Source organism: Schistosoma mansoni, chromosome 2 (genome assembly GCF_000237925.1).
Source record: "Schistosoma mansoni strain Puerto Rico chromosome 2, complete genome".
Taxonomy (NCBI): Eukaryota; Metazoa; Platyhelminthes; class Trematoda; order Strigeidida; family Schistosomatidae; genus Schistosoma; species Schistosoma mansoni.
The window spans coordinates 7,416,340-7,436,871 of NC_031496.1; the positions used below are offsets into that span (position 1 = coordinate 7,416,340).

Here is a 20,532-nt window from a genome sequence, read left to right on the forward strand (position 1 = left end):
TTACGATTCACGGAAACGAGATATTGTCTGAATCTTACCAAATAACAGATCCAAGCGACAAAAGACCTATCAATATGTATTCTTAACATTAAGGGTGGAAGGACATGCTCCCACTATTACAATCATATAAAATTGCTGTATATTTGCTACCAAACTGTTTATAGGCTTGCGAAGAAAACTTTAATGAAATCTCGTGATGCAATAAATTATTCACTTCATATGGCAAACATACCATAGAGAACAAATAAAAGACAAGTCATTTCTGCAAACCAATTGTTGTAAATAATAAGCCAAAAGGGAAATATTTAACCATAAGCACAAACATTCGCCCCCCCCCCCAAAAAAAACGAGAAAAAAGGAACACCGACTAATAAATAGACATTATTTATGCAAGGAAATAGGTCGATTTAGTAAAATTATCTGTTAGGAAAATTAAATGTGAAAGATAGCTACTTGAAAGGTGTATGTTTGTATGATAAAAACTCTGCTTAAGATTTGTAACTAGAATGAAGTCTTTACTGTTAGCCAACAATGAATACCACTTATAATACAAAGCAAACAACTAAGTTAAAAATAATTAATTTCTACTGGAAAATAATCGAATGTATAGAAGTTATGAGGATTTTTGATTTTGAAACAATGAAGTTGATAGATAAAAACCGTATTCACAAATGCAATTAATCAAATGGTAAATTAACATGCATCAAGGACTGTACTTCTGCATGCCTTGGATCTATAGTAAGATTAAAAAAATAAGTTTAACAAGAACGTTATGACAATCAATTACAACAAAAGCTAACAATTATTTGAGTCAATTGGGGTAAATAGTTATGTTTAGTTCTGTTGAGTAGTATCTGTACGATGTTTACAATAAGGTAGCTAATCTAGCTCAAAGTTATGGACTGATGCATTTATTCAAGTTTTTCTTTCATTCTCATTACCAACCCTTTTAAAAGGGAACGAACTGACAGCAAAGCTGCCTTAATATACTATAATAAACCACTTGTTTATAGGTTGGTAACTCAGAAAATGTGAGAAACAGGACTCAAATTGGACGCACTATTCATCTCATGAACACAAACCGCTAGCTTTTAAATAGATCAGAACTTACATTTCAGAGCTACTGATTTGCTGGCATTCCTCGTGTCTACAAAGGCTACGTAAAACTAGCTAAAGTGTATTTACAGAATGGCTAATGATTTTTTTACTGTCCCGAAACTAGATATAGCTGAATCGAAAATGATACCTATGCCTTATATCAATTTTCGAGAAATATTGACGATCTTCATCGTTACATATCATTTGGAATATAGATGTTCAACAGCATCAAATTCTTTACTAAAAAACTGAAATATACTTCTTATATGATGATATAAACCATAAATCTAATTATCCGGTACATTTAAACACTGTCAACATTCACGAAGTTTACATTATTTCTGATAACACGTAATCAGCAGTACCTTTTGCTGCAAGTTATTTGCACGCATGAATGTTAAGAGCTTAATTAAAACTACAGAAAATAGTTTTAGAGGTGAGAAAAAAAGTTTATGCACATTCAACTAAGTATCAGTTCCTTCCTAATAGGAAATATGGTTTTGTGTAAAATACGACATCCTAGTAAGAAGTTTAATAAATGGCGATAGTCATAAGATGTCACCCGTCTCTATATTTTTATAAATCAGTTTTGCTGTGGGATACTGGTTTTACAATTTGTGCTCGATCAACATGTCCGAAGTGCAAATTCTAATCCACTTACTTCCTTTCTCAGTCAGTCAAACACAACGTAGAACCTGGTACATATATACATTGGTTCAAATTGTCATACATCATTAGCACAGCGATATGAAATTATTAAGGCAATTCATAGAGTAGTAGAGGTATTAACAGTATTAATGGTAGTAGGAAAGATTAGGCACTGAAGATACGATCCAAGAAAATATAAATTAGTGAAATAAACAAAACTTGAGGAATTCATAAGCTTAGGATCTCGAGGAAGACAAAGAATGGATACATCCGTGCGGTTACAAACGATTTCCATTCCACTTTTCTAACCACTGGTTACGATAATCACGTACAACTCGACCAGATGGTCTATACTTGAAAACATGGCTCAATCCAATTATCTTTGACTCTATGAACTGATGTCACGTCCTTGTTTTGCCGTCTCTGGTTTTTTTCCGACCTACCCCTACCTACGTAACACATGTCCCAACCACATCAGTTGGTGAAGTTTTGCTGCCTCGCTAACATGTCTGCCATGTTTATCTAGTACTATATTCTTTTATCTGGAATTGCTTGCTTAGTTGTCCCAAAATATACAGATGACACTTCAAAGACATCTATGACAAAATACTAGTAACCCACGACTATCATTTTTTTAATGACCATGCTTCATATCTATAAAGTAGAACGGAGAGAACTGTTGCACAGTAATCTCGTTTTTGGTTGACAGACGGATATGTCACCTATGCCACAGGTGATGCAAAAGCCAATCCAACTTTCTGAATCCATGCCAATATTTCGTTAGCAACCAGCCCATGATGACTGATGAGACTTTAAAAGTAAGTGATATGGTCAATACACTCAACTACCTCATTTTCTGACGTTTATATACATATATATGACTATACAACTAAAAGCTGGTACCTGTCTGCATTGTATGTTAATGTTTCTTTATTTTCATTATAAGAATTTGAATGTTATAAAGTTTCTGTTCTAACTAGGTTAGATGTCTACCACTTTTATTATTGATGTGCGTTAACAGTGGGATATTATAAGTATGCATATTGTATTCAGAAGCAAGAGAAAGGTTTATTGGAATCATAATTTATGGTTGCTATTAGAGATGATGTTATTACATTTGTGTTTATTTAAAATAATAGGATGATAAAGTGTGATCAAGAATTAGTTTTCATTGATGATTTTATTCAGTGAATAATACTAAGCAATTGATTTTGGGGTTAAAGAGAAGATGGGAACTCTAATATTCTCTAGGATGTACATGAAAGATACTTGCATTACTGATTCCAATCGTGGTTATTAAAGTGATTGAGTTTATTTATCGGGAAAACACTTATATACGCCTGTTACTTTTCGTGGAGGAGCATAGGCCACCCACCAGCATTCTCCATCTAACCCTTTTTTGAGCAATCCTTTCCAGTTGTTATTCATCCTTCCTCTTTTCAGCTTCCTTTCAGGATGCAGTTTGGTGATTTCCTCAATGTATATCCTATCCAATTCCAACGTCTTTTCCTAATTTCCTCTTCAGCTGGAAGCTGGTTTGTCCTCTCCCACAGAAGGATGTTGCTGATGGAATATAGCCAATAGATGTTGAGTATCTTGTGTAGATAACTGTTTATAAATACTTATATCTTCTTGATAATGGTTGTAGTAGTTCTCCACGTTTCAGGTCCGTACATTAGGACCGTCTTGACGTTCGTATTGAAGATTCTGACTTTGATATCGGTTGACAGTTGTTTTGAGTTATTGGGACAACGCAACTTAACTATAATGGCTGAAACGCTTTTTCCTTGAGGTCTTACGATGTTACACAGGAGGGTTTGAAAGCGGCAACAAGGTTTTTGTTAGAGACAATCATTTACAGAGATGCTTACTGCCCACAATGTGGTGTCGGAAACGGTCAATTATGGAAGTATATCTTATCCAAATTTTCTAGTGTCTGCGATGATGCCTGAAAAGTATAGAGCTCATACATGAAAAGAGAACTACTAAACGGTCGCGTACCACCAAAGAAGGCCAGATTTCTCCAGCTGAGCGACCACGTTCCTGGATTGACTGTCCAAAATAACCAGTTTAGTTTATTTCCAGATCCATATACGAAAATTGTATTTTCACAAAAAGTTTGGTTAGCTTACACATCCCTAACAGTGTTCGATTTAATCTTATTCATGGTAAAGACCTTTTACTAGTTCTTAACATTCTTTCCATTCCTATTATCAGTAGCTTTTTGCTGAATTCGTCATTTCTGCATGTGCTACTGGTGCTAACGATTCAATTCCAAAGTCTTGATCTCGGTAGCCTAAAGATGTGTTCCAAATCATATGATAAGTTTTCAAATGTTCGAACCACGCATCAGCATTCAGTGGCTGAGACTCTAGAAATTTATGCTGGTGATGTGTACTGTGTCTATATTCAGTACATAAAATCCAAGCTTTATGATTCATTTAACCTCATCTAGATCATGCAGATTCCTTTTTGGTGTATCTGGAGATTGTCCAATGGTTTGTCTCACATATGTAAGGTAAGCGTGAGATTCGAGTGCAAAACAGGTATTTATTGAATACATTCGTTAGAACCCCCGATTGCATGATGTCCGGTTGAACGATATTATAAAAGCTTAAGAAAATGCATTGTAGCTCATCCATAGTTTTCACTAATTGCAGACCGGAGAAAGTTCTATAGAAAACTTTCTAACATTGTCAAAAAGGTAAGGAACGCTTGTTAAGTAATTATGGCGAGCGATTTTGATGTCTAAATAGGTAGCCCAAGTTAAGTTGAAAAACGGTTAGATCAATCATTAGAGGCTCCAGTTCAGAGAATTCCAAAGTAGTAACCCTCTGCTAGGTTTATAGTCAGATAACTGTTTAATGTTGGAGAAGACAAACTTAAACCACAAAGAGATATTTCCTAAAATGATAACACAGGCAGAGGGGTGACCACAAATATACCGCGCCAGCATGATAAAAAACTGATGCTCGTTTTGGAGCACATAACTGAACTGTAATAACGCTCCAATAAGAGCACATAATTTTCTGCATCCACTAAAACGTAGGAATGTCACCACAAAACATTCTAGGGCTCAGATCAAAGATGGAAATGTCAAAGAAGGAGATAGAATAATCTGATATGATTCTATTGTAAAAACAAGTGATGAGTGTTATTAATCTAAAATAAAAGTTTAGGAAATCCAAGTAGATTTCAGCAAATCATTGGACTGAATTTATGTTGGAAACCCCATTATAATGATTGACAAAATTAAAAACTTCATTTTGTTATAGAAAGATCGTCACACTCGTAGAGCATGTACGACATATTCCTACCTATCAAAAGGCGTGTAACGAAAAGGAAATTTAAGGCAATATCTCTATAAGATTGTGCAACACTGCTTTTGATGGAAGAGGATATTTGTAGATTACTAGTATTTGATCACAGATTTTTTTAAAGTCTTACCGGTGCATGGTGCAACTACTAAGTTAGTAATGCTGAGTAAAGTGTATAGTAAAAGTCAATAATAGCAGACTGTTGAAAAGGATATGAATTTTTATCGACTGTGGTGGTTGGAATACTTCACATGTAGCAGACTACTGGCTATAAATGCTTGTTGAAGTATGAGTAGCTTGAAAGATCTTGATGGCAAAACCAAGACATGGCATCAGCCTATGAAATCAGAACCTACTGATGCGTCGTACTGTGAACTTTATAACAAGGGTGTTCGCTTCATTATTGGCAAATAGTCAAACATTTGAAGTTGGATTAAAGTCAGTTACAGTAGAACAAATGGATTCATACTTTATTTTCCGTAGTTTATACTGTTGCTGGTATTGTCTGGATGGACAATATAATAATTTCATGCGCAAAGTGCACAACATCTACATACAATTCATTATCAAGCAAAAGATTTGAATCCTTGACATATCCACAACACATTCTCCCTATTGAAATACTTTAACGTTAAATACATAAACGATTATGTATAACTAAAAATGTAATTTGAATTTTGTTAGTGTGTGTTAAACATACATTTGAAGCCGAAAATCCATATAGTTGTTATATCCCGTGGATAATTATGAATGGTAACTTTGAGGACTATTTATGCATATTTCCTATTGTATAATTGTTAAGTAACTAAAATATTCATATTCGTGTTCCTCTTATCATAAGCTTTATTTTGACCTATGAACTATTATTATACAATTTACCATTCTTGAGTTATCCCCAGTCTATTAATTACTGTTCCCCACATTCACAGCCACATTTAGCCAAATCTTGTACAAATGTTATTTTCTATTTTATGGTACGTTGTGGCCTGTCTGATTGGTATATAGACCCAGTATGTTTTAGAATAGTGATTCACATTTTAGAGGCTGTTATTGGTGTTCTGGACTTAACTGGTTGGGCTAGGCAGAAAGCAGGACTGATAAGTACTCAAGACTGCTCATACGGTTTTTATGTATCATTGGGCGATCAATAAATACACTGCTCTTTAATTGGCGGTCTTAAAACTTCATATACTAAACAGGGCATGTACTCACCCACACGTTATAACAATAGTAACTGAATTTTTTCCCCATAATCTCATCGTAAAACTGTTCGTTTTATTTGACATTATCAAATTAGTCGATAAAATAGCACATATAACAGAAAAAAACTTTTCCGTACTTGAGAAATGACTATGACATAAGAAGCTGTAATAAATCAACATGTGAGGTTGACCGTTATTTTGATTTCATATACAATTAATTGTGGAATAATTTGACTCCAAAAAGAATTCTGTATTATGCTATTATTATTCGTTGAGATTAAATTAACTGCTTTGGACAGAAGTCCACTTAACAAAGTATGTAACAAAACTATTGGTATTGTACATAGTGAGACTATAATTTATGGATGAACCAATCAGATTTAAGATAGCAGATCTTGGATTTTGGCGCGAAATTTATTTACTCATCTGCTTAAATACTATTTTGGCATTATAACTGATGTCAGTTCGTGATAGAAATATTAAATTTAATTCCTAAGCACAATGTTCAACTGTAAATCCTAATTCTACTTCCTCACACTAATATATAACCCTCATTTAACACTAGTAAGTTGTAGGTGAACATTCCAAGATCATTTTAGCCTGGCTGAAAAGTTGTCCATAAATTATAGTCTCATTTAAAAAGATGAAATGATGATCTAGTTCAATTGTCGTATTGATTTAAATTTTGATGTAAAAAGCTCAAGACCATAAGAACGGAGTATAGAATCGCTGAAGAAAAAGAACCAGAACAAGATTTTTAACAATAAAGATATAAGTATACTTTTGCTGACAAATTAATTTAATAGAAAATGAAGAGTAATGAATTTTATGCATAATGATTGGTAGCTAAATAGGAAATAAGTAAAACTTAAAAAAAGAAGTGAATGAACTTGGACAATGCTTAAAATAACGATGAGGAAATGATTCTTTTTACTAGTCAATATTATGGAGATTAAATATAACCAAAAATGTATATAACACTTTTTGTAACATAAATTATGGACTTTTTTTAAATGTGACTGACTTATGGACCTTTTGAGAGATATGAAACCAAAGAATTATGTACATGAGTATGGCTGGTTACAAAGTATTCTTCACCTAAGTCTCGTAATTATGATGTTGGTCTCTTACTTTTAAAACTTTAAATTTTTATATATAGTTGAAATCATAAGTCAATTGAAGCTAGACCATCATGGAAAACCTGAAAGAACTGGACGGCTGTTTCGTCCTATTGTGGGACTCCTCAGCAGTGCTCGCGCGCAAGACTGATAGGTCCTGAGTTCGAATCTCGCGAGGCTGGATTGTGGATGCGCATTGTTGAGGAGTGCCACAATAGGACGAAACGGCCGTCCAGTGCTTCCAGGTTTTCCATGGTGGTCTAGATTCAATTGACTCATGATTTCAACTATATAAAATTAATATTACTTAAATTCTGATTGATTAAAAAAAATCAGCCTTACTTTTTTAAGATTATTTTAAGTATCACTGTTATAACAGTATGTTTCCTGTTGATTTGATAATATAAAGTTCATTAACATTTCAAATAAATAATTAGGCAGCATTTTACAAGGTAATTTCAATAAAACTAACACTATTAATACATTCTAATTATTTAAAGTAATTTAGTTCAGTTCATATTGTCCTAGGATATATAATGGTATAGTACTGATCAATCCCTTCATCCTTTCACTTTCATCCCCTTGTTGTTTAATTCAGTAGTAGTATCAAGTAATTGTAATCTGTATTATATAAATGATCATTTTATGTATAATTACAATAGTCACATGAAGATTTTATTGGTTCAACTGTCATATAGTGACTATATATATATATGCTTAATTACCCATTAGCTTTCATATAACCTTTTAGAGTAAAATTTATTAAGCTTAATTATTTTTTAAATAAACATGTGAAATAGAATACTGTAAAGTGTAAAATAAAGTAATTTAATGATTAACCTACTACTTATGAATTCGCCTCACTTTCACCATTCACACTACTAAACAGCTAAAATAAACTAGAGGGGAATTAAATTTTTTTTTTGTATAAAGTATTTCGTTTCCTTTTTATTTTGTTTGGCTTACACAATAGAGACCCTCATATCGAATTTTTTTTAAAAAAAAACAACAACAGCACGTACATACTATTGTGATTACTTATTGGTGCTTACAATGAGTACTATTTTTCTTCAAGTACTTAATCAATACTACTTAATAATACATATACCCACTTAAAAACTATAATGACCTATTAAACTGTTAAATTGAGGATAAAATAACCTTGTTTCAAATTGTTGTTGTTGTTGTGTTGTCTTCATTGATAGATAGAAGCTAACGGTGATAAAACGTTTAACAGAATGTCGTGTATTCCTATCGAATAAAAATTATTTAACTAGGACTATCATGTGATGAAAAAAAAAATAACCGACAGATGTTTCTTATATTATACAATTAAAGAGATAAACTAAAGAATACTAACACTACTGAAAAGTATTATTAGTCATTTCACTTATAGATTACATTATTGAATTTAGGCTGTTTCATAGGTTTTAACAATGTTCATAAAAGGTTTTTGATTTCAAAGTCTAACAACCTGTTATTTGAGTTTCCTTAGAGTCAAACAAAAAAACCAAGATGCATAGTGTACTCTAAACATATCCTTACCATTTCGTTAATTACTTCTTCGTATACTGACATCAGAGTAGAGTAACAACTTTTAATATTCATTCGTTCAATGTTCTAATCTGTTCACGACTGACTGACTTAATATGTGCTTCACTTACCTACACTTTCATAGACCTTCACAACACAATACACTGATTTTAAAACTCTAGATTCCCTTAGTTAGTTTTTCCACCAAACTCGAAGCCCGTAAGTACTGGTGATCAAATCCATGCGGAGTTATGTTGTTTAACTTAAAAACCCGAGTCTGATAATTATTAGTTATACGAAGCAAATGAACACAAGTTATTGAATTTTATCTTTAGCAAATGCTGATGGTAAATACGGCAGGGTATGGAGAGCATCAATTAACTACAACCATTCTTAACATTGAACAAATATCATATGAAATTATGAACAGATATGGTGTAAGACAATCCTGAAGCCATATCCTAAACTTGATAAATTCGAATTTTATTGACAAAAAAAAACAAAATAAATACTAAGTTTATAATATGAAACAAGCTTACAAAAGTATTTGATAATAGAATTATAAGAAACATAATACACTAGATTGACATAATTGTTTTATTTACTGAATTAAAACCGTACAAAAGCTTCAATTTGATTTCAGTTACAAATATACATACATAGTAAATTGTATATCTTATTAGTGTTTAGATGAAGAGTTATTCAAATGTCTATGTTTAAATGACAGTCACTTATTATGTTTATAGAATTCAAAATGTGATCCACTAATGTAGTGTATGTAGTGATAACAAGAAAAACAATGAAGTATAAACTCAACGAATTTTGACATCTTTTCTAATCAACAATCGAACAACTGTATATATTCATGATTTACAACAGTATTATCAATTTCTGAAGTTTTATCTCTTAAGTTGTTTTTGTATCGGTTGTTTTGATTTTCCCATTGATGTTCAGGACTGGAATTGATCAGTCTCTTATTGATATATGCCCATTCTGTGCAAACGACCTCTATATTGCCTTAAGTCACAAGCATTATAAGAGACTGATAAGTTTCAGCCCTAAACATCAATAAGAAGATTTAAACAACCAATACAAAGATAAAGTAAACTTCACCCCACTGCAAAAGCTAGTGGCTATACGGACTCAGTAGCTAAGTGGATAACGCCATAGAGTTTGAGGCGAACGGTACTGGATTCGAGTCCCAGAGTGACCATCAACACCGGGATGCAGGTACAACCAGCTGACGAGTCCAAAGTTGGATGAAACGCGTGTCTTGGATCCCACTGATAACTACCATAATGTCTGCTTATAATGCTTACGTTTTTATCTATGCTATTATTATTATGAGTTTTTATTGTATGTAACTAGTGTTAGAAATTTCAATGTGAGAAATATCCTGTTTAATCTCTTAAAGCTACCCTCCAAATTGTCTGCCAGGAGCTTCAATATTCAAAACTCTGTATTATGGAAAGATAGCAGACGTAATTTATCGTCAAAGACATTAGGTGAGATGGTTTGAAACGGCCAAAGTGATATTTATTATTTGTGATCATTCTTTACTTTGCACTCTTCGATCTTCTTCATTCCTTTTTCGAATACAATTCTTATATTTAGCTTATACATATTTATACCGGATTCTACGTTGTTTAAGGCTAATTAACATTAAATAGATATAAAAAGAGAGAAAATAATACGTACCTGAGTCTTTATCAATAAATTTATGTCTGTACAAAAAATCCAAGGCAACTAGAGCAGAATTTGATTTGAAATGTTCGTCAAATATGAGTTGCTTAATCTACAAAGAACATTTCGAAAAAAGAAGAGAAAATATAAATATTAGATGATAGGCAGCAATTTCAATTTCATAAACCTATTGATTACGTAATTTTTGACACTTATCAGTACGACATATCCACAGTGTTGAGAGGGATAACTCTCTCTATGAAATTTAAAATGGCATTATTTACTGTCCCATGTAGATATGTCACTAATAAGCTAACCATGTCGAATAAAGTATAACGTGATGTGATCTGTAAAATTTGATTAGAAATAAAAGACTAGGTAAACATGACGTTGGTTACTTATCAGTGACCAACTAGTGTTGACGATTTCTAAGGAATATTCTATCACGTCAGTATTAGTCTCGGATAAAATGAGTGTTCATTCGAGATTATAACAGACGCTTTGTCAAGACAGAAAACTGCCTGACTGTGAATGATGTTAAACATCAAAACAAATATGATAATTATTCGAAACTTTTAGAAACTCACTATGCTGCCCAATATTATTTAATTAAACAAGTAATCTCACGAAGTTTCTTGCATTTATGAAGTTAATCAACATTGTAGTACACAATCAAAATATGCAAATCATTTATTGTGAGCAGGGTTAAATACCAATGTGTAGGTCACATACATTCATCGAGGGCTAGAAATAAAACTATCTGATAGTCTGTTTCTTTCTAAGTAGATAGCTGGTTAAAAGTTTTTTGCTTAAATAAGTTAGCGATTATTTTACTTCAGTGACTTTCTACAGCTGTTAGGAGTTGAGAACTGGATAAATGACTTTTGAAACAATAAGTTGTTTGCATGTTATACCTTTAGTGCGAGTTGAACGCAAATAAAGTTTCCTTCTCAATGTTAGAAATTATTTTACGTACCTCAATTGTATCATAAAGACGGGATTTATGTTTCAGTGTAGCATCTGGAACAAATTCAAGAATATTCTTAGTCAAAAATCAAAAGTAAACAATATACTTTAGTCAGAATGGAAGATTTGTGGAGACTAAAGTAATTTTAATTGTTGAGTTCATGAGTAGATCTAAGCTAGACCACTAATGGGAACCTTGAAGCACTGGCTGGCCATTTCGTTCTAGCACGGAACTCCTCAACAATGCATATCCACGGTCCCGCAAGCGGAACTCGAACCCATGACTTTTGGTCTCGGGTACGAAGGCTTAACCTCTAGACCACTGAGTTGGCATCCAACGATGTTAATGTCTAACTTCAACCGATCCATAATCTTGCGCAACCCTTTATTCGTTGTTTAAGGTGGATAACTGTCTCCACCGAACGCAGATTGGACTCCACAGGTCACGGCTTCTCACTACAACTCCAGGAAATCCATCATGAAGCTAATCACTATTGAACACATGATTATTTTATAGAAATTTGGAAAATGAACAACTTGAAATAACTCTCAATAATGCTTCTCTTAATATAATAATATGTAATCTCAATGAAATACCCATATTATTATAATTATTATATTCTGCAATTAGATTCAGTTACGATATATGGTCTAACGGTTAGTCAAACCTACCAAATAAATAGAAAGTCTGGAGTAAGAAGGTTTAATTGCTTAAGCGAATTACAACTTATAGAAATCATAAGTATACATTTATACGATTGTCCTTTTGACCCAGACAAGAACAAGTGAGATAAGACCTCGACCAGGTGAACAGTTAGCTTTCCATAATAGCATGCCTTGTTCATTATCTCTCAATTACTGTCTGACCTGTAAACGGCACGTAAGCTTTAATAAATTGCATTTGTAACTAGGCTTAACAACAGAATTTGACTAAGTTAAAGACATAGTATGTATTTTACATAAAGATAATTGATAATTAAACTTCATTTCTCTATCAGGTTAAATATATTCCTCATGGTATATGTATCATATTTTACCGTAACTAAGCAGAAACATTGACTAAACTTGGAAAATATAGACTACTAAATTTCTAGTCATTGGTTTGAAAGTACTGAAATTCTCATGAGACCTTAAGATTATGTTTTCTCCTGCGTATGAGATCTTAATTGCACAATACTACTAGCATACCTTTGGGTAGTATAAATACTCTTTCTTTCAAAATTTAACTAAATATTAGTATACGGAAAAGTAAAGATTATTGGATTTTATAGTCTACACTATAAACTGATTGGCCTTCAGAGTAGCTTTATATTCCTAAACAAAAACCGGAACTAAAATAGAGCAACTTTTCTATATCGTATAACCCAATGACCTAGGGACACGTAACAAAATTAGCAAACTAAGAGTAATAACGCCCAGTTGGGTAAGAGCAGAATCAATTTAGGAAATATGAATCAGAGAAATATTATCATGGTCATCATTTAACTAAAGAACGAAGTAAACATACAATAATAATAATAATAATAAAAGCCAGATAGCCTAGTATCTACTGTAGCAGAATCAAGTTAGGGCGTTCAGACCATTAATTAAATCTTTTACGGGTCTTTATGCAAAGGACGCAAGTAAACAATTTTACGAATTCTCAAAGCTCTTTTTTTCCTGTCTTCATTTTGACCATAAAATATTTTCGCCGTAATATGTAGTTAAAATTTGTTTATTTTCGAAAATTTCTTTTCCATAGTGTAGTGAATAAGAACGTAGGTGAGGACCACCGATTATGTAATTAGCACAAATTACAAAGTTGCTTGATAAAATACAAAAATCATACTCAGATACTCTATTTGCAAAATGTTCATCAATTGTCTCAGGCTTCATTGTTCCTGGATTTTCACACCAATCGCTTTCTATTTCTGTTCTTCTCTTCTCGACCTTCTGCTGCCAGACATTCTAATATTCACTCACGATCTATACTACTTAAGTCGATATAAGTAGCCCACACCACAATAGTATCATGGCGTAACGTTTAGTGATTGTCTCTTTTTTGGTCTTAGACAATCTGAGTATATATATATATATATATATATATATATATATATATATATTAGAAATCGGCAAAAGTCAAAATTGTCTTCTTTAAACAAATTAATAACTTTTTTGAGACAGAAGAATATTGTAGAAAAATATATCCATAACTTTCAGCGTATAGGTAGAGTGAGTTACACAACTTATTACTCTATTAGATATGTGTACAAAATAAAAACTCATTGGTTAGAAGACTAACTAAAGTTTCAAATATACGCCATCGAAGTGATTTGAAGGCATCTGAGAGCGCACACCTCATGAGACTTTGAAGTCTTGAAAATAATTTCTAACGAAGTCATGGATAGCCATTGCTGGTGACTACCAATAATAGGGACAAAACAATTGTTCAGTGTTCTACGGTTGGCTAGTTAAAGGCAGTCCGTGATTTTCAACACTTTTAAATTGAACAGTCCCATAATAGGACGAAACGGCCGTCCGGTGCTTCTAGGTTTTCCATGGTGGTCTAGCTTCAATTGACTTATAATCTCAAGTTTATATAAACTAATATTGCTGTCTAATATTCAAATATTATTTTGAAGAGTATAAGCGTATAAAGAGCAGTTATTCATTGTATGAAAGTGATGCACTAAAAAATTGAAAATATTCGATAATTATGATTTACTGATAGTAGGACAAACTGATTAAAGATGATGAATCAGTTTTAAACAACTTAGGAATTGATAGATACATGCATCTCTGTCCAAGTTATTACACTTTACGTCAATATATCCAAGGGGAAAGATCGATGAGATGAAGATTAAGAGAGTCAATATGATATTAACATCATTAACAGTAAGAAATCTCGAACAGCTAATATTGAGAAAAGACCGAATGAATCAAAGAATGAGAAGTAAGATATAATCCTTAAACTGAACATTTAGAAAAATGATTGATTTCAATCCACGTTACTTAAGGTCGTCAACTACTATCTATGATGAATACCTAGCGAACTGTCATCAAGAAGATTGTACCTTATTTCCTTCCAACCTATGAGGTTAAACTACAAACTTTTGAAAATTTTTTTCAATGGAAAAAAGAACACAACAAAAGCCAAGGAGAAAATGTACAATTTTCCACTAGCTAATATTATTTGTAATTTTAACATTTGAATAGTGAAGTAATTAAACTTCTTTTTAATGAAAATACATTACATATACACATTACCTCTGATATACTGGCCAATCGGAAACTATCCACTTCACCATCAGAGCTAACAGGAATAAAATCCGGCGGTAATTCCAGATCGAAACAATATTCAATTTGTGGACAAACCCCGCGCTCATCTTCAAAAATGTAACTGATTTAAAGAAAATGGAGTTCAAATAAAAACAGAGAATAATTCTGTTGATTTTTTTGGGAGAATTGGAATAGTTTAATTCAGTAGTCAAGATGATATTGAAATTGATGAGTGTAGTCTAATCGCTACACCACAAAAATCGATGAAAGATTAACAAGAAAATGTCAAATAATTCAGCAAAATGTAAATTTGAGCTAAAACGAACCATATTGAACATGGAAAGTTAATAAATACTCCAAAAATATCATACAAGAATAACATCAATTAGCTCCTAAAATCGATTGTACATAATGAGAAGCAGAACCCAAGTGTTCGATAATAAATTAGCAGAAATCTTGCCACATAGATTAAATGTTTGCAAGTACTCATCTGAGGAACATATACTTATGAAAATGTGTAATCTAATGCTGTCAGTTCATGACTAAGGACACATCACACATGATGATACAGTTACAAACTACCACTGAGGCGTCAATACTCCCTACACAAACCAGGTGAAATATGACACAGAAAATAAAGTTACTGATTTTAGTCCTAATCAAACCTTCTTAGTAATCATGCATTAGTGAAATTACTACGGAGGTATTTAAAAAAATAAGTAATGATTAACAATAATTTTTCTATAACTATTTCTCTTCATTATGTGATTAACAATCTTTCAAACAAAAGTAACACAACAATGAGGTCACTACCAGTGATATCGATAAGACAAAACATCAAAAGTCAGATTAAAGAGAATCACATTCATTTTATCTACTGTACTTCATAAATTTCTATAGGTCCTGTGTACTAAATATTCAATATACTTGAATATGTAAGAACTTTCTAAAATATCCAGTGGCTTCATGAACAGAAACAGAAGTGAGCTCGAACGTATGACCGAAGTAGTCGTCCAGTTAGTCAGTAATAATGAACATAGAGCCTGTATTGTTCTACTTTGCCATACCATAGTAGAAAGACAAGATGAAAATAACAAAATAAGTAAAGTGATTAAAATAATACAGTGGCAATGGTAATAAGAAACATTAAATCTTGGGAATATGGTTCTAGAAGATAAAATGGAAAGGTATATATGAAGGAGTACCAGAATTCAAGATAAAGAGTAAATGTATTTACGTCATTGTGAACGATTCTTAGACAATACATAGCTTTGTAAGTAAATCAGTCGTTTTTAAGGAATTTTTAATAACTTCTAGAACACGTGGAGTGAAATTCCTCTGAAAAACATCATTTTATCAATGAGATTTGTTAAATTACTACATCTAATTAGTATAAGTAAATACAAAATTGTACAAAGGGAAAAAGATAAGTTCAATAAATTTAGTGATATGTTCTAATAAAATTAATTGGTCAATTTAAAAGTCAATTTAACGAAATATGGAAAAATAGTAACATTTTAACCTTCTAAATGTTATGACATAGTAGTTACAGGAGGAATCGATGTCACTTGGAGTACCGTTGCAAACCAGAGAGCATTGGACAACTGTTTCGAACTAATGTGAAACTTCACAGTGTGCACTCACGATCCCATAAAGGATTAAATTAAGTTATTGTTGGGTCTTGATAGTTAAGCATTCATTATGAGATTTGAAACTCCATGGTTTGGTCTTACATGAAGTCGTGGGTGAGAACTGGTAAGAGGCTTAATATCAAAACAAAACAGATTTTAAGTGCTCTCAGGTTTTCGGCAGTGCGCTGATGAGATCAATCTGTGATGAATACATAAAAATACTATTCCCATTTTTACAATGTTCACCAGATTTTAAACAATAAAAATTTGTGTTTAAATCCTTCTTCGGTTTATTTAGCCGGATGATATGATTAGTTTTATCATTACATCAAAAGGTATGGGGCTCGAAGTCAAGTTATACAAATGTCTCCATGTATACCGATTTTCTAATATACGCAAACTTAAGAAGATAAGCTTTGAACAATAATTTTGTTATTATGCAGTAATGATGTGAACAGAGAAACAAAGAAGCCATAACAAACAACGGAATCTATTTTAGGGACGTTATTTCACTTGATTCAAAGTTTGTAAAAATACTAACATTTAGTTTTGTCCCTAGGTTATTCTATTAACCATAAGTTTTCGTTTGATGTATGATTCAATGACATACCCTTTTATGTTCAAAAGCTGTTGTAACTTAAACGTAACCTTTGGTACTCTATTTTTATACTTTAATGCCCAGTTTGGATATGATTGTATTTTTCTAATTGGTTATGCACTGTAGTCATATTAGTCATCTATTTACTCATGTATCTTTTTACGTAAGTCTCAATCGGGAATAAATCAAGTAGTGTTTCAGTTGATTTGTCTTCTCTCTCGTGCGCGCTTGTCAATCAATCAAGTGATAGAATGATTCCCGTCTTTATTCAAGGTCGTTAGTCTCAAGTTGGACTCAAGCATTTTCTAGCCTCAAGGCTAACCCCAGTTAGCCTAACGTGTAGAGGCCTTAACCTAGTTACCCGTATATTATTAGGCAGATATCAAGGACGTAACAAGTAATGTTCAAGAAGTCTCTCTATTTGTGTAACTAGTTGAAACATAAAATCAGTAACGTAAGCAGCGTAGAACCTGCCACACTTGTGCATCGGTCCAAGCTAACACATCATATCAGTAAAGAGAGATGAAGTTTTCACAATAAATCTAAGAGTGGTAAAATTAGTAATACTAAAAGTATTGATATAAAAGATAAAGCATAAACAATTTGAACTCCCTGGGAAGGTAGGATCAAAAGTAAAAAGTGTCCCAATTAATATACTTCGGTTGGGTCAACAAGTTTGTCAAGCTTGACTTATGCATCAAAGTTGAAGCTACGATCGGGAATAACATATTTTTTGAATTATTTATTAACACCTGCAAGAAAAAATCTTTCACGGCGTAAACTATACGGTAAGAAATAAAGCGAAGATGAATGAAGATAGTTACAGATAAAATATATGTTAGTAACATCCTTACTATTCAAGGTGATCTGAAGGAACAATTCAGTCATGTTTGGGATGGATTACTCTTCCTTCAAATGCGAATTGTCGCTTCAAGATTGGTCTGAATCAACGACTGAACTAATAACAGTGAGTGAAGCAGTTGAGAGCGTCGACTGCCTCACTTATCTTGGGAGTCTCATCAACCGTGGTGGGCTTGTGTCTGACAAAATCTCGGCATAGACTCAGATAGCCCGGCTGTCGCTTGCCAACTTGCATAAGTTGTGGCGTAGGCGAGATGTTTCCCGTCGGTGTGTGTATTTATTTCTCTCATTCCCTCACAAATGCTATTTTCATAATCCGGGAAAAAATTGTGACTATGCACAAAACTCTTTCCTATTCTTTTCACATCCAAAAAGTATTATTGCTTGATTTATCAATCTCACAACAGTATCATGTGTTTCCGGATTGCTCACACTTCCGTGTAATTCTTTAATATATCGGTTTCTCCTAACTAGGTTCTTTTTAATATAGTAATGGAATAAAAGCGAAATTTAAGTACAGCCTATTACATATATATATATATATGTATTGACTGACCTTGAGACTTGATCTTCTTTGATTAATTATTAGTCAATATGATCATATCCTTAAGGTTAGAAATTTAGATCAGTAAAAATAAAATAAAAATACCAGAAAAATCGAATGACCTAGAAAGAGGAACGAATAAACAAATTCAGAATGATATTCGTATTGCGCAATGATTTAAAACGATTCAGTCGCAAGATTACCACGAAACACTACTTTTTAGCCAATTGGTAGAAAAGATGTTTTGTCAATTAGGATAATACCGTTTATTAAGTCCGATAATAATAATACCAATATTATTATCATTTATTTAAAAAATTAATGGCAACTAGAATATTTGTCAACCAATTAGGTTACTGAAACATTTTCAAAGTTTATTGATTGGAGTATTACTACTGGTCATATTCTAAGTGGATTACTTAACAAGCTAAATAAATATTGAAAACCGGAATAGAGTGAAATGTTCTTTTGTATCTGTACTATTGTAGGGAATAATCGTTGATATGAACTGAATTTAATTCTGATGGCTGGGAATTTCTAAATCAAATCATTTCTGTATCATTATAACTTATCCTGTTTTAGGAAGGATGTTATTAATTTAGTGAATCTCTACAATTGTTCATGAAATTAATAACTTTAGTATATGAAACTGAAACTGTCAGTGGTGAAATTCCTTCCAGTTATTCAAACGTATAAAAGAGAGATCTGGAAGCACTGGACGGCCGTTTCGTCCTATTATGGGACTCCTCAGCAGTGCGCATCCGCGGTCCCGCACTCGCGAGATTCGAACCCAGGACCTATCAGTCTCGCGCCGGAGCACTTAACCGATAGACCACTGAGCCGGCTCATGATTTCAACTATGAAAATACTGAAATCTCCACAAAACCCCTTCTGATGTATAAAAGAGAGTAAATATTAGTATATTAATATTATGAATTATCATATATGTATAACACAACAATATGATTTGAAATGATACAAAGACTATCATAAGCTAAGAGATAAACTAAGAGATTATGTTATAACATATTACAATCATTTAAAAATGTTCACATTATGATTGCTTTTTTAAGAAAAACACAGCACATTAGTGAACAACATTAATTATTTATATACTTAACAACAATGACCGATAAATTTTATCAGTTAGATTAACATTAAAATAGACGCAACCCCCCCCCCTCACACCCGCACATAGGCCAGGTAACTTGAAAATCGGCAAAAACCCATAAACATTTTTTTTAAAAAGAAACAGGTAAATTATGCACTATTTATCAGCTGACTAGTTCACTTTATTCATAATGACATATTACAATGGTACATATACAAAAAAATTAAGTTATCTTCAAAAGGGAAATACAAATTAAAACAAATACATAAATATATTAATAAGACGTTAATAAATTAACTGAGATTACTTTAAGTTATTACAAATTATACACATGACTTTACAAATGTGTATGTTATTTGACCTTAAAAATTGAATACCAGGGTAGATTTATACTTTAAAACTAATAAGATACTTAGAATAACAGTGATAGTAATGAGCAATAATAGTAATAGAGGTAACAGAGAAGATTAAGTAACACGAGGGTTTGAAAGCAAAAGATCTGTTTCAAGTCATCAACTAAATGATCACGAATATATGGAAAGGATTATGGTAATGAGGTGATGATGACGTAATCCACATATCTGTGATACCATTAAAGTAACTCAACGACTACTTTACGACAGATTAAGGTTATTGCTGCAGGATCACGTTTATCGTGCATGCGTGACTATCTTTAATTTTGAAAGCATCAATCATTAAAATTCTTTAAAGATATTATCATTTTATCGGTGTATATAACTTACTGCCTGAAATAATTATATCCTCTTGATAGAATTGGTGTTAGTTTGAAATAAATGTTGCTGATCTCATCAAATGTATTAAGTGAAGAGCCTGCATTATAGTTAAGTCTGACTGTATCCTTATAATTTGTATGACATGTTTCATATTTAAAGTTATTGAATTAAGTTATTGAACAAAGTATCTATCAATACTAAGTGATGACCATGACAGAGGTAGAAACAAT

General features: G+C 32.4%; 1 protein-coding gene across 1 annotated transcript in view; it reads right to left on the reverse strand.

Moving 5' to 3' along the window:
• Positions 1-369: 369 nt before the first annotated feature.
• The window catches only part of Smp_159190 (thiamin pyrophosphokinase-related), a gene marked incomplete at its 5' end in the record, with an annotated part of 33,166 nt that continues 13,003 nt past the window's right edge, over positions 370-20,532 (reverse strand). Inside the window, 3 exons of the mRNA XM_018795528.1 lie at positions 370-733; positions 10,615-10,711; positions 14,812-14,944. Of these exons, the coding sequence (XP_018649832.1) occupies positions 678-733; positions 10,615-10,711; positions 14,812-14,944 (286 nt within the window). The 3' untranslated portion in view covers positions 370-677. The remainder of the gene's footprint in view (positions 734-10,614; positions 10,712-14,811; positions 14,945-20,532) is intronic.